This window comes from Mustela nivalis (genome assembly GCF_964662115.1).
Source record: "Mustela nivalis genome assembly, chromosome: 7".
Taxonomy (NCBI): domain Eukaryota; kingdom Metazoa; phylum Chordata; class Mammalia; order Carnivora; family Mustelidae; genus Mustela; species Mustela nivalis.
The window spans coordinates 68,584,861-68,598,797 of record NC_139026.1 but is presented as its reverse complement, the minus strand read 5'-3'; the positions used below and the strand labels follow the sequence as shown (position 1 = coordinate 68,598,797).

General features: G+C 39.9%; 1 protein-coding gene across 1 annotated transcript in view; it reads left to right on the top strand.

Annotated features, from left to right (window-relative positions):
• Positions 1 to 13,937, top strand: part of LOC309870275 (liprin-beta-1-like) — a gene marked incomplete at its 5' end in the record, with an annotated part of 59,042 nt that overhangs the window by 23,157 nt on the left and 21,948 nt on the right. The window contains one exon of the mRNA XM_082742453.1: positions 9,867 to 10,021. Coding sequence (XP_082598579.1) covers positions 9,867 to 10,021 — 155 coding nt within the window. The remainder of the gene's footprint in view (positions 1 to 9,866; positions 10,022 to 13,937) is intronic.

The following is a 13,937-nucleotide window of genomic DNA, read 5'->3' as shown; positions in this document are numbered from 1 at the left end:
GTGGCTCAGTGGGTTAAGCATCTGCCTTCAGCTCAGGTCATGATCCCAGTGTCCTGGGATCAAGTCCTGCATTGGCCTCCCAGATCAGCAAACAGTCTGCTTCTCCCTCTACCCTTCCCTCCTGCTTATGCTTTCTCTCTCTCTCTCAAAAATAAATAAGTAAATTTTATTCATTCATTCATTCATTCATTTATTTATTTGTTTGTTTGTTTGTTTATTTATTAAAAGAGCCTATGGGGAAAATGGGCTCGGTGTATTTAAGTAGTAAAAAGACCGTTGTGACTGACTGGAAGGAAGTGATCAGGGGGAGGATGAGAGGAGATGAGCCGAGCGGATAGAAGTTAGCGTTGGCCAGGTCAGGCAATGTGAGGCATTCAGCTCTGTGAGCCCAGAGGGATCCACGGAAGGGTTTTTACAAGTCTGCGGCATTTTCGTAACAAATGGACCATATTGGGAGGAGGGAGCAGTATCAGAAGAAGAGAAGCCAGTCAAGAGGCTCTTGCAGGATTCCAAATGGAATGTTAATAATGGTACTGATTAGAAACACATTTTGGTGTTCGAACTAACACAGTGGTGTGACGAATTAGATGAGAGTGAAGAAGAGGAAAGAATCAAGAAAGACTGATGTTTTTGACTAAAGCGACCGGGGGTGGGGGGTGGGTGTGTGATGATTCCATTTACCAAGGTAGCGAAGCCTAGTGAGGGCGCACTGAAATGATTAAGGGGGGTTGTGTTCAGCTTTGAATGTGTTAAGTTAAAACATAAAATAAAACCAAAACCATAAGACATCTAAGTAAAAATAGTCACGCTTTGATGGGGATTAAGGAGTGCACTTGTTGGGATGAGCACAGGGTGATGTTGGGAAGTTTTGAATTACTATATTGTATACCTGAGACTAGTATTACACTGTATGTTAATTAGAATTAAAAACTTAATAAAATAGTTATGCCTTTTGATGTGGTATTATTCTATAGGTGCATGGTTCAGTTGGCCATCCTCAAACGTAGAAAATCTCTGGGGGTCATTTAAAACAAAAGTGTTAAGAACTTTGGAAGTTTTCTCATTCATTAGCAATGCAAGGTGGGGTTATTTGCTCTAAAAGTAAACATGAGTAATAAATTTTTTCAGAGATACTTGTGAAATACTCAGATTTTGGAATTTCAATTTCGATGAGTTCAAAAAGAAAGAAAATCCTACTTCAGACGAGGATTTCTGAGAGGGGAAAAAAAAATGGATCTTCATCTTATTTTCCACAGGACTTAGTGTATGTTAAAATTTTAAATATCCAAATGAGCAAGCAAATGAACCTCTGTCAGTGTTCTTACAGCGATTCTCATCACTCAGCATTTTCTCTGCCTTCAAGAGAGTGTCTCTTTTTAGACAGTATTGCAAATTAACAAGTGATTAATTTTTACGTAGTCATAACATTTATTTTTTTTTAAGATTTTATTTATTTATTTGACAAAGAGAAAGATCACAAATAGGCAAAGAGGCAGCTGAAAGAGAGGGGAAAGCAGGCTCCCTGCTGAGCAGAGGACCCTGAGATCATGACCTGAGCCGAGAAAGCAGAGGCTCAACCCACTGAGCCACCCAGGCACCCCTGTAGTCATAACATTTAAAACAGTATTTGATTTTATAGAATCTCAATACTGTAGTTTTTATATTTAAAAATCAAAGGAAAACATTAATTTCTATAATTATGAAACATAAGAAAATCAAGAAAAGAGGTATTCTTCATAATTGCACTGACATGATCATTTTTGTCAGTTTCATGGGGTTTTTTGTTGTTGTTGTTGTTTGTTTAATCTGGTTTTGTTTTAAAATAGACTCCATGACCAGCATGGAGCCCAACATAGGGCTTGAACTCACGACCTGGAGATCAAGACCTGAGCAGAGATGGAGTCTGACGTTTGGAGCACCTGGGTGGCTCAGTTTGTTAAGCGTCCGACTCTTGCTTTCAGCTCAGCTCATGATCTTATGGGTCGTGAGATCAGGCCTTACCTTGGCTCTGCACTCAGGTGGAGGCTACTTGAAGATTCTTTCCTTCTGTCCCTCCCCTGGCCTGTGCGTGCATGCAATGCTCTCTCTCTCTCAAATAAGTAAATAAAGCTTAAAAAAAAAAAAAAAAGAGAGAGAGAGAGACACTTAACCAACTGAGATACCCAGGCACCCCTCCTGTACTTTTTTTCATCTTTTTTAATGCATATAAAATGTGTAGAAAAAGGAGGTTGTTTTTCGTTTTCTTTTCCAAAGTTAGTTGTATTATTTTACATTGCCAACAGCAATGTATCACTTGCCAACACTTGGTATGGTATTTGAAACTTCACAATCCTGTACATTTGATATGATTTTGATTTAATTGGTTTAGTGTTTAAGTATTCTCGTCACAAGTCCCTCATGATGAAAAGTATTGGACATCTTATCATGTACTTACTGACATTTGTATATTAAAAAGAGGGAGTTTTTAACCACCATTGAAAATTATGTCCTGTTCTAATGAATAGTTTATAAACAGTGATTTCTAACTAGTATTTGTATTTACTTAGTCCTTAGAGAATGCGAATAATACCTACATTTTAATGAAATTAGAATAAATGCCTAATAAAAATATAAGAAGGTAAGTCTAGTTAACAGCTTTAAATGAGTTTAGGATTTTGTACTATTCAGAGAATAGTGTTTTAAGCATCAATTTTTGGTTTTAAAAAAGAATATCTGACATAGTTGTTCAGCAGCTAATCCTTTTCATTGCTGAAGATGTAGAAGTAGTTCTCAAAGTTGGCCGCTTTCCTGGGTATGTGGTTGCATTTGTCCATAAGGCTGTTCTTTCTTCTTTAAAATAAATGGCACAGAAGGATCATCTTAAGGAATCAGAAGATTGCCTATTGTTGTTTTTTCTTCTTTATATGTATGTGGTTTTTGTTTTGTTTTGTTTTGTTTTGCTTTAAGAACACAGAAATGATGATGTGAGTGCTGTGAAATGTGTAAACCTGGCAATTCACAGACCTGTACCTCTGGAGATAAAAATACATTATTAGTTTATTAAAAATTAATAAAAAATAAGAACACAGAAATGATTAATGATGAATATTGAGTTTCTCATGGTGACTGTGTTGCTGTTCAGAATTAGTTTGTAGTACCACTGATATTCTCCAGCTTGGTTGTTTCTTTTTTTTTCTTTTCTTTTTTTTTTTTTAATTTTTTATTTTTTATAAACATATATTTTTATCCCAAGGGGTACAGGTCTGTGAATCACCAGGTTTACACACTTCACAGCACTCACCAAAGCACATACCCTCCCCAGTGTCCATAATCCCACCCCCTTCTCCCAAATCCCCTCCCCCCAGCAACCCTCAGTTTGTTTTGTGAGATTAAGAGTCACTTATGGTTTGTCTCCCTCCCAATCCCATCTTGTTTCATTTATTCTTCTCCTACCCACTTAAGCCTCCATGTTGCATCACCACTTCCTCATATCAGGGAGATCATATGATAGTTGTCTTTCTCTGCTTGACTTATTTCGCTAAGCATGATATGCTCTAGTTCCATCCATGTTGTTGCAAATGGCAAGATTTCATTTCTTTTGATGGCTGCATAGTATTCCATTGTGTATATATACCACATCTTCTTGATCCATTCATCTGTTGATGGACATCTAGGTTCTTTCCATAGTTTGGCTATTGTGGACATTGCTGCTATAAACATTCGGGTGCACGTGCCCCTTTGGATACCTCATTTGTATCTTTAGGGTAAATACCCAATAGTGCAATTGCTGGGTCATAGGGCAGTTCTATTTTCAACATTTTGAGGAATCTCCATGCTGTTTTCCAGAGTGGCTGCACCAGCTTGCATTCCCACCAACAGTGGAGGAGGGTTCCCCTTTCTCCGCATCCTCGCCAGCACCTGTCATTTCCTGACTTGTTGATTTTAGCCATTCTGACTGGTGTGAGGTGATATCTCATTGTGGTTTTGATTTGTATTTCCCTGATGCCGAGTGATATGGAGCACTTTTTCATGTGTCTGTTGGCCATCTGGATGTCTTCTTTGCAGAAATGTCTGTTCATGTCCTCTGCCCATTTCTTGATTGGATTATTTGTTCTTTGGGTGTTGAGTTTGCTAAGTTCTTTATAGATTCTGGACACTAGTCCTTTATCTGATATGTCGTTTGCAAATATCTTCTCCCATTCTGTCAGTTGTCTTTTGATTTTGTTAACTGTTTCCTTTGCTGTGCCAAAGCTTTTGATCTTGATGAAATCCCAATAGTTCATTTTTTCCCTTGCTTCCCTTGCCTTTGGCGTTGTTCCTAGGAAGATGTTGCTGCGGCAGAGGTCGAAGAGGTTGCTGCCTGTGTTCTCCTCAAGGATTTTGATGGATTCCTTTCGCACATTGAGGTCCTTCATCATTTTGAGTCTATTTTTGTGTGTGGTGTAAGGAAATGGTCCAATTTCATTTTTCTGCATGTGGCTGTCCAATTTTCCCAGCACCATTTATTGAAGAGGCTGTCTTTTTTCCATTGGACATTCTTTCCTGCTTTGTCGAAGATTAGTGGACTGTAGAGTTGAGGGTCTATTTCTGGGCTCTCTATTCTGTTCCATTGATCTATGTGTCTGTTTTTGTGCCAGTACCATGCTGTCTTGATGATGACAGCTTTGTAATAGAGCTTGAATTCTGGAATTGTGATGCCACCAACGTTGGCTTTCTTTTTCAATATCCCTTTGGCTATTCGAGGTCTTTTCTGGTTCCATATAAATTTTATCATTATTTGTTCCATTTCTTTGAAAAAGATGGATGGTACTTTGATAGGAATTGCATTAAATGTGTAGATTGCTTTAGGTAGCATAGACATTTTCACAATATTTATTCTTCCAATCCAGGAGCATGGAACATTTTTCCATTTCTTTGTGTCTTCCTCAATTTCTTTCATGAGTACTTTATAGTTTTCTGAGTATAGATTCTGTGTCTCTTTGGTTAGGTTTATTCCTAGGTATCTTCTGGTTTTCGATGCAATTGTAAATGGGATTGACTCCTTAATATCTCTTTCTTCTGTCTTGCTGTTGGTGTAGAGAAATGCAACTGATTTCTGTGCATTGATTTTATATCCTGACACTTTACTGAATTCCTGTATAAGTTCTAGCAGTTTTGGAGTGGAGTCTTTTGGGTTTTCCACATATAGTATCATATCATCTGCGAAGAGTGATAATTTGACTTCTTCTTTGCCGATTTGGATGCCTTTAATGTCCTTTTGTTGTCTGATTGCTGAGGCTAGGACCTCTAGTACTATGTTGAATAGCAGTGGTGATAATGGACATCCCTGCCGTGTTCCTGACCTTAGCGGAAAAGCTTTCAGTTTTTCTCCATTGAGAATGATATTTGCGGTGGGTTTTTCATAGATGGCTTTGATGATATTGAGGTATGTGCCCTGTATCCCTACACTTTGAAGAGTTTTGATCAGGAAGGGATGCTGTACTTTGTCAAATGCTTTTTCAGCATCTATTGAGAGTATCATATGGTTCTTGTTCTTTCTTTTATTGATGTGTTGTATCACATTGACTGATTTGCGGATGTTGAACCAACCTTGCAGCCCTGGAATAAATCCCGCTTGGTCGTGGTGAATAATCTTTTTAATGTACTGTTGAATCCTATTGGCTAGTATTTTGTTGAGTATTTTCGCATCTGTGTTCATCAAGGATATCGGTCTATAGCTCTCTTTTTTGGTGGGATCCTTGTCTGGTTTTGGGATCAAGGTGATGCTGGCCTCATAAAATGAGTTTGGAAGTTTTCCTTCCATTTCTATTTTTTGGAACAGTTTCAGGAGAATAGGAATTAGTTCTTCTTTAAATGTTTGGTAGAATTCCCCCGGGAAGCCGTCTGGCCCTGGGCTTTTGTTTGTTTGGAGATTTTTAATGACTGTTTCAATCTCCTTACTGGTTATGGGTCTGTTCAGGCTTTCTATTTCTTCCTGGTTCAGTTGTGGTAGTTTATATGTTTCTAGGAATGCATCCATTTCTTCCCGATTGTCAAATTTATTGCCGTAGAGTTGCTCATAGTATGTTCTTATAATAGTTTGTATTTCTTTGGTGTTAGTTGTGATCTCTCCTCTTTCATTCATGATTTTATTTATTTGGGTCCTTTCTCTTTTCTTTTTGATAAGTCGGGCCAGGGGTTTATCAAATTTATTAATTCTTTCAAAGAACCAGCTCCTAGTTTCGTTGATTTGTTCTATTGTTTTTTTGGTTTCTATTTCATTGATTTCTGCTCTGATCTTTATGATTTCTCTTCTCCTGCTGGGCTTAGGGTTTCTTTCTTGTTCTTTCTCCAGCTTCTTTAGGTGTAGGGTTAGGTTGTGTACCTGAGACCTTTCTTGTTTCTTGAGAAAGGCTTGTACCGCTATATATTTTCCTCTCAGGACTGCCTTTGTTGTGTCCCACAGATTTTGAACCGTTGTATTTTCATTATCATTTGTTTCCATGATTTTTTTCAATTCTTCTTTAATTTCCCGGTTGACCCATTCATTCTTTAGAAGGATACTGTTTAGTCTCCATGTATTGGGGTTCTTTCCAAACTTCCTTTTGTGGTTGAGTTCTAGCTTTAGAGCATTGTGGTCTGAAAATATGCAGGGAATGATCCCAATCTTTTGATACCGGTTGAGTCCTGATTTAGGACCGAGGATGTGATCTATTCTGGAGAATGTTCCATTTGCACTAGAGAAGAATGCGTATTCTGTTGCTTTGGGATGAAATATTCTGAATATATCTGTGATGTCCATCTGGTCCAGTGTGTCGTTTAAGGCCTTTATTTCCTTGCTGATCTTTTGCTTGGATGATCTGTCCATTTCAGTGAGGGGAGTGTTAAAGTCCCCTACTATTATTGTATTATTGTGGATGTGTTTCTTTGATTTTGTTATTAATTGGTTTATATAGTTGGCTGCTCCCACATTGGGGGCATAGATATTTAAAATTGTTAAATCTTCTTGTTGGACAGACCCTTTGAGTATGATATAGTGTCCTTCCTCATCTCTTATTATAGTCTTTGGCTTAAAATCTAATTGATCTGATATAAGGATTGCCACTCCTGCTTTCTTCTGATGTCCATTAGCATGGTAAATTCTTTTCCACCCCCTCACTTTAAATCTGGAGGTGTCTTCGGGCTTAAAATGAGTTTCTTGGAGGCAACATATAGATGGGTTTTGTTTTTTTATCCATTCTGATACCCTGTGTCTTTTGACAGGGGCATTTAGCCCATTCACATTCAGGGTTACTATTGAGAGATAGGAATTTAGTGCCATTGTATTGCCTGTAAGGTGACTGTTACTGTATATGGTCTCTGTTCCTTTCTGATCTACCACTTGTAGGCTCTCTCTTTTCTTAGAGGACCCCTTTCAATATTTCCTGTAGAGCTGGTTTGGTATTTGCAAATCCTTTCAGTTTTTGTTTGTCCTGGAAGCTTTTAATCTCTCCTTCTATTTTCAATGATAGCCTAGCTGGATATAGTATTCTTGGCTGCATGTTTTTCTCGTTTAGTGCTCTGAAAATATCATGCCAGCTCTTTCTGGCCTGCCAGGTCTCTGTGGATAAGTCAGCTGCCAATCTAATATTTTTACCATTGTATGTTACAGACTTCTTTTCCCGGGCTGCTTTCAGGATTTTCTCTTTGTCACTGAGACTTGTAAATTTTACTATTAGGTGACGGGGTGTGGGCCTATTCTTATTGATTTTGAGGGGCATTCTCTGAACCTCCTGAATTTTGATGCTCATTCCCTTTGCCATATTGGGGAAATTCTCCCCAATAATTCTCTCCAGTATACCTTCTGCTCCCCTCTCTCTTTCTTCTTCTTCTGGAATCCCAATTATTCTAATGTTGTTTCGTCTTACGGTGTCACTTATCTCTCGGATTCTCCCCTCGTGGTCCAGTAGCTGTTTGTCCCTCTTTTGCTCAGCTTCTTTATTCTCTGTCATTTGGTCTTCTATATCACTAATTCTTTCTTCTGCCTCATTTATCCTAGCAGTTAGAGCCTCCATTTTTGATTGCACCTCATTAATAGCTTTTTTGATTTCAACTTGGTTAGATTTTAGTTCTTTTATTTCTCCAGAAAGGGCTTTTCTATCTCTCGAGAGGGTTTCTCTAATATCTTCCATGCCTTTTTCGAGCCCGGCTAGAACCTTGAGAATTGTCATTCTGAACTCTAGATCTGACATATTACCGATGTCTGTATTGATTAGGTCCCTAGCCTTCGGTACTGCCTCTTGTTCTTTTTTTTGTGTTGTATTTTTACGTCTTGTCATTTTGTCCAGATAAGAGTAAATGAAGGGGCAAGTAAAATACTAAAAGGGTGGCAACAACCCCAGGAAAATATGCTTTAACCAAATGAGAAGAGATCCAAAATCGTGAGTGGGGAGAAAGGGGATAAAAAGAGGTTCAAAAAGGAAGAAAGAAAAAAAAAGAAAAAAGAAATTAAAAAAGAAAAGAATTTTTTAAAAAAGAAAACACCTAAGAAATATGTAAAAAAGAAAAAATATATATATTAGATAAACTAGTAAAAAATCGTTGAAAAAGAAAAAGGTAACAGTTAAAAAAAAAAAATTTACCCGAAGGCGAGAAGGAAAAAAAAAAAATGAAAAAGAAAAAATTAAATTAACTGCAAAACTAAAAAAAATCACAGGAAAAAACCATGAGTTCCGTGCTTGGCTTTCTCCTCCTCTGGAATTCTGCTGCTCTCCTTGGTATTGAAACCGCACTCCTTGGTAGGTGAACTTGGTCTCGGCTGGATTTCTTGTTGATCTTCTGGGGGAGGGGCCTGTTGTAGTGATTCTCAAGTGTCTTTGCCCCAGGCGGAATTACATCGCCCTTACCCGGGGCCGGGGTGAGTAATCCGCTCGGGTTTGCTTTCAGGAGCTTTTGTTCCCTGAGCGCTTTCCGTTGAGTTCCGGAGGACGGGAATACAAATGGCGGCCTCCTGGTCTCAGGCCCGGAGGAGCCGAGAGCCCAGGGCCCCACTCCTCACTGCGCCCTCAGAGAACAGCGCCCAGTTACTCCCGTCTGCCTGACCTCCAGCCGCGCTCCGAGCTCACCGAGCCTGCGACCGGTTCAAGGTAACACCGAGCTGTGAGCTTATTGTCGGCTCTGTCTCTGTAGCCAGCTCTCCCATTCCAATATCCGCAAGCTCTGCGACACTCAGACACCCCCGATCCTTCTGTGACCCTGCGGGACCTGAGGCCACGCTGACCCCGCGTGGGCTTCGCCCCGGTTTAGCCTCTGGAGCGATGTCCCTCAGCGGAACAGACTTTTAAAAGTCCTGATTTTGTGCGCGCTTGCTCCGCTGCTTGCCGGGAGCCGGCCCCTCCCCCGGGGTCTATCTTCCCGTCGCTTTGGATTCACTTCTCCGCCGGTCCTACCTTTTAGAAAGTGGTTGTTTTTCTGTTTCCAGAATTGCTGTTCTTCTTCTCTTCGATCTGCCCATGGATTTTCTGGTGTTTGCAATCTTTAGATAAGCTAGCTAGCTGATCTCCGGCTAGCTGAAGCAGTCTCAGCTTGCTACTTCTCCGCCATCTTGACTCCTCCCCAGCTTGGTTGTTTCTGAACTGAAATTTGTAAAGCCCCAAATTCTGAAACAAAATTAGGGAAGGTTGTTGGACTAAATGAACTTCTGATTTCAAGGCTGTGAGTCTGTGGTAATAGCTATTAATACCACCCTCAGGCTCCAGGTGCTCATAGTTTAACATTTCTCCTAGAGGTCCTCTTGTTATTTTTCTAAGGATTTCAAAGGAAACTCACTTTTGATTTTTGAGGATGGGAAAAATGTTTATATTCAGTTGGTATTCTTCCTCCAAAAATGAAATGTAAATGAAAAGCTGCCATTTTTCTCCTTTTCCTAGACCAAGATGGCGACTTGGACGGTCTGCTCACTTCTGGTTCCGTCTCCACTTTGCTGGATGCGCAGGGTTTTAGTGACCTGGAGAAAAGTGTATCATCTACACCAGTCACGGGATCTCCCAGTCGTGACCCATTTAACACAAGTGTTCCAGAAGAGGTATTTACAGACTCTCAACATTATCTTTGTAGTGAAGAGACTGTGTCATTGAAGGTTAAAATGCTGTTGACAGCAGGAAAGACCTGGGATCTTTTCTCAGTGTGGCTACTGACTGAGTCTTAGCAATTTTCATGTCAAAACTCAGTCTGCTAGGACTTTATTTGAAAGATTGGTTTTTCCCCCCCTCTTTAATAAATAAATACCTTGGGCAATGTCAAAATTGCTTAAATAATTCAGGAAGAACATGGGAGAAAGATTTCATCCTAAATGGATTACAATCTACACAATAATAATCTTTATTAGTAAAGAACAAATAGGGAATAAATGAAGAGGGATAACGTGAGATTATATAAAGAAGTTGGTTTTAGTCACTTCCAATGTTGTCTCTGAAAAATTCTGGTCTAAAATCTTCCCTGACTTCTTTAGACTTGGAAAAAAGCAGCTGGACAGGAATATTTAGTCTTGAAGTCATCGTTAACTTTTCTTTCACACATCAGACTGGTGCCAAAATCTGTTTCCATTACCTATTGCAAACCACCCCAAAAATTTGTGGCTTGAATGACAGCACTTGTTTTGCTAACAAATGTGTGATGTGGGTAAGGCTCAGCAGGAGCATTTCTTCTTCGCTCCACTGGGCAATAGTTGGAATGGTGTGAAGGCTGGAGGCTTGAGTCATCCGACGGCTACCCATTTGTATATCACATGGTTGGTTGGTACTACTGTTGGACAGGACCTCAGCTGAGGCCCTAGCTGGAAATACCTGTGACTCCCGGGCTTTCTTCTAGCAGAGCGTTTAGATCCTAAGGATGAGCATCCCAATAAGAGGACTGGGCATATTTATATCATCTTTTATGCTATGACTCGGAAACCCTGTGGCATCTCTTCTCCTGTAGTCACAGGCCCACACACATTCACAGAGAGGAAACAAAGACCCTACCTCTTGATGGACAAGTAATATCACATTTGAGAAGAACACATGGGATGGCATATACCCCTACGACCATATTCGACTAGTACAACTGCCCTCCACTCTCTGGCTACAATCATTTATATCCGTCCCCCATGCAAAATGTCCTCATCCCCTCATCAAAGACCTCTTGGTCTTACTCCAGTCAGGCTTCCGCATCCCAAGACCTTGTCATCCAGACCCGGTCAAGATGTAGGTGCAGCTGCTCAGGTTTGGCTTCTCGAGTAGCACTCCATTCCATGTAAAGAACCAGGAAATTCAAGGTCAAGTCATTTGTCCCCTACACACCTGACATGCAGTGGTGGAATGGGCATAGTAACTACTGGGCATTCCCATTCAAGAAGAGGGAACATAGACATGGAAGACACCCACGTATCATTAGTCAGTAGCAGTTCCCAAATCCAGCCAGGCTCGTGTGGCCAGTTCCTTGACAGGGCCCAGACCTTTGGGCTCTTGGTTGTTCCTTGGGAGTCATCTTTCCATTTCCAGGAGAAAGAACCTGTAATTGCAGATGAGTTGTTTTCTGCAAAAGTATCTATACGGGTCTAGGGCCTTCTGCCTTCTACTATCTCTGTCCCTCTTGGTTCTATTTGGTATAATATTTTATTCATTTGGCATTTCTTATGAATCAATTTATAATCCACTCCATCAGGTAAAGGATATCCACAATTATCTTCACCATAAGACTTTCTCTGTCTTAAGTTTTCTGTATGGCTGCTATGGAATATCCCTCTGTTTTTAGAGTTGTCGAACTTTTTGAAGGTTTCAATGAGACAGCTGTACCTTAAGTCTTCCTGAGGTCTTAACCTAGGCACACCCGTGGCTTCCTGACAGCACCTCCGTCTTTGCCCTAGAACTTTTAATTTTAGTGCAGTGTACTGTCTAGAGAAACTGGGAATGGGAAAAATTGTTTTTGTTATTGTTGTTTTTGTTTTTTAACTAAATAGTCTTGACTACCTTATGTTTTCCAATTCCCCCTTTGGTCGTCTTTCCTTTAACATATTACTGTATTCAGTGAGAAAAAAACCAAGTGGCATCTTTTCTTTTCCTATCTATTCCTGCTGATTACCTAATGAGAAAATGAAATTTGAATTGCATGAAAATGAATTCAAGGAGGAAACATTTCTCTCTTCACTATAGGAGAGGGCTAAAAGATGTCAGTCATAAGGATTACTGGGTAGGGGAAATTGGAAGGTGGTGATCAAAAGGTACGGACTTCCAGTTATAAGACAAGTGTGCTGGGGGTATAAGGTACAACGTGATGACTATAGTTAACACTGCTGTCTGGTATGCTGGAAGGTTGCTAAGACTGTAGATCCGAAAAGTTCTCATTGCAAGGAAAAAAATGTGGTTTTTTTTCCTTTCCTTTTCTTTTTTCTTTTTAATTTATATGGTACTGCATGTCAGTGATATCCCAATAAAATTGGAAAAAAGAGGCAAAGGATTAGTTAAGGAATAAAAAATATTTTAGAGGGGGAAATAAAAAATATGTTAGAGGGGGAAAATCCCCTAATTGCTAATTATATTTCTACTGAAGGGAAAAATAACATTTGACAGTCAATGAGTATGCTTGCTGCCTATTTACAGAATGGCAGATGTTACATGTAAGATTTGCCCAGATAGTCTCTTTAAAAAAAGTCTTTCCTATGTGAATTGTACTTTAATGAGACTTTTCGTTTGGAACCAGAATGATTTGATGAGGATTGAGTGTATTCAGCCATATTGTTAAAGAAGAGCTAGAAGGGAGATTGGAGTTGGGAGTTAAAGTCCTAAGTTCAAAACGAAATCAAGGAAATGGATCAGTTTGTTAGTGGGCCATTTCCTTCCCCATGTTAGGAACCCGGGGAGCTACTGTGAACTTGACAACACAAGGGATGATGGCTCAATAATTCGCCCAGAACTAATCATAAAGATTCAAATTAAAAAAAAAAAAAGAAAAAAGAGAGTGAAGTAATCTCCTATTTTACAGCAATAGGACTTCTTAAAGAACAAAATTCAGGGGCGCCTGGGTGGCTCAGTAGGTTAAGCCTCTGCCTTCGGCTCAGTTTATGATCTCAGGGTCCTGGGATCAATCAAGTCCCACATTGGGCTCTCTGCTCAGCAGGGAGCCTGCTTCCTCCTCTCTCTCTCTGCCTACTTGTGATCTCTCTGTGTCAAATATATAAAATCTTTAAAAAAAATTCAGCTGAGAAAATTTTTAACACAGGGATGATGGCTCTGTAAATTGCCCAGAACTAATCATAAAGATTCCAAAAAATAAAAAAATAAAAAATAATAAATTGCGAAGCAACAAGATCAGACTTGTTGTTAAAGAACAAACTTCAAATGAGTAAATTTGCAACATCTTACTGGCTTTATTCAGCAATTTATGAATCAGGCAATGTCCGTTTTAGCAGATGGAAAGGAACTCTACGGATCTGTACAAAATGAAGGGCTTTTTTAGGCCGAAGGAAGCAGGAGCAGAGGATCAGGCTGGTCATTTGCTGGTTGGTTAAGTAGGGTTACTTTCCTTAATGTGCAGCAAAGAGAAGTCTCGGGGCAGGGTGGGTCAGGTAACTTACTAAGGGCAGGCAAGTGCCGATTGGTTGACCTAGGTCTGCCTTTTCTGGGAGTGCCGAGCACGGAAACTTAGCTAAGCTTGGGTTTACTGACATGGAGCTTAACACGAACCACTCCGTCTTGGGCCCAATCAGATTATTTCAACAGACTTCACATGTTATAACCTCTTAGTGTCAAGGAATGAGACCACCGCTCAGTAACTGGAACAAAAAACCACAGAGCTAAATGTATTGCTTATTTAGTTACCTCGGTGAACTTTGTTGGTCAGGGACAGTCTCTTTGATCATATGTGGGGCATGTGGGGTTGCTTGGAGCTCAGGGATTGAGGGACTCTCAGAGGCTAGAGAGAGTTGACATCCGCTGTGGATGTGTGGTTACAGAGGTGAGACT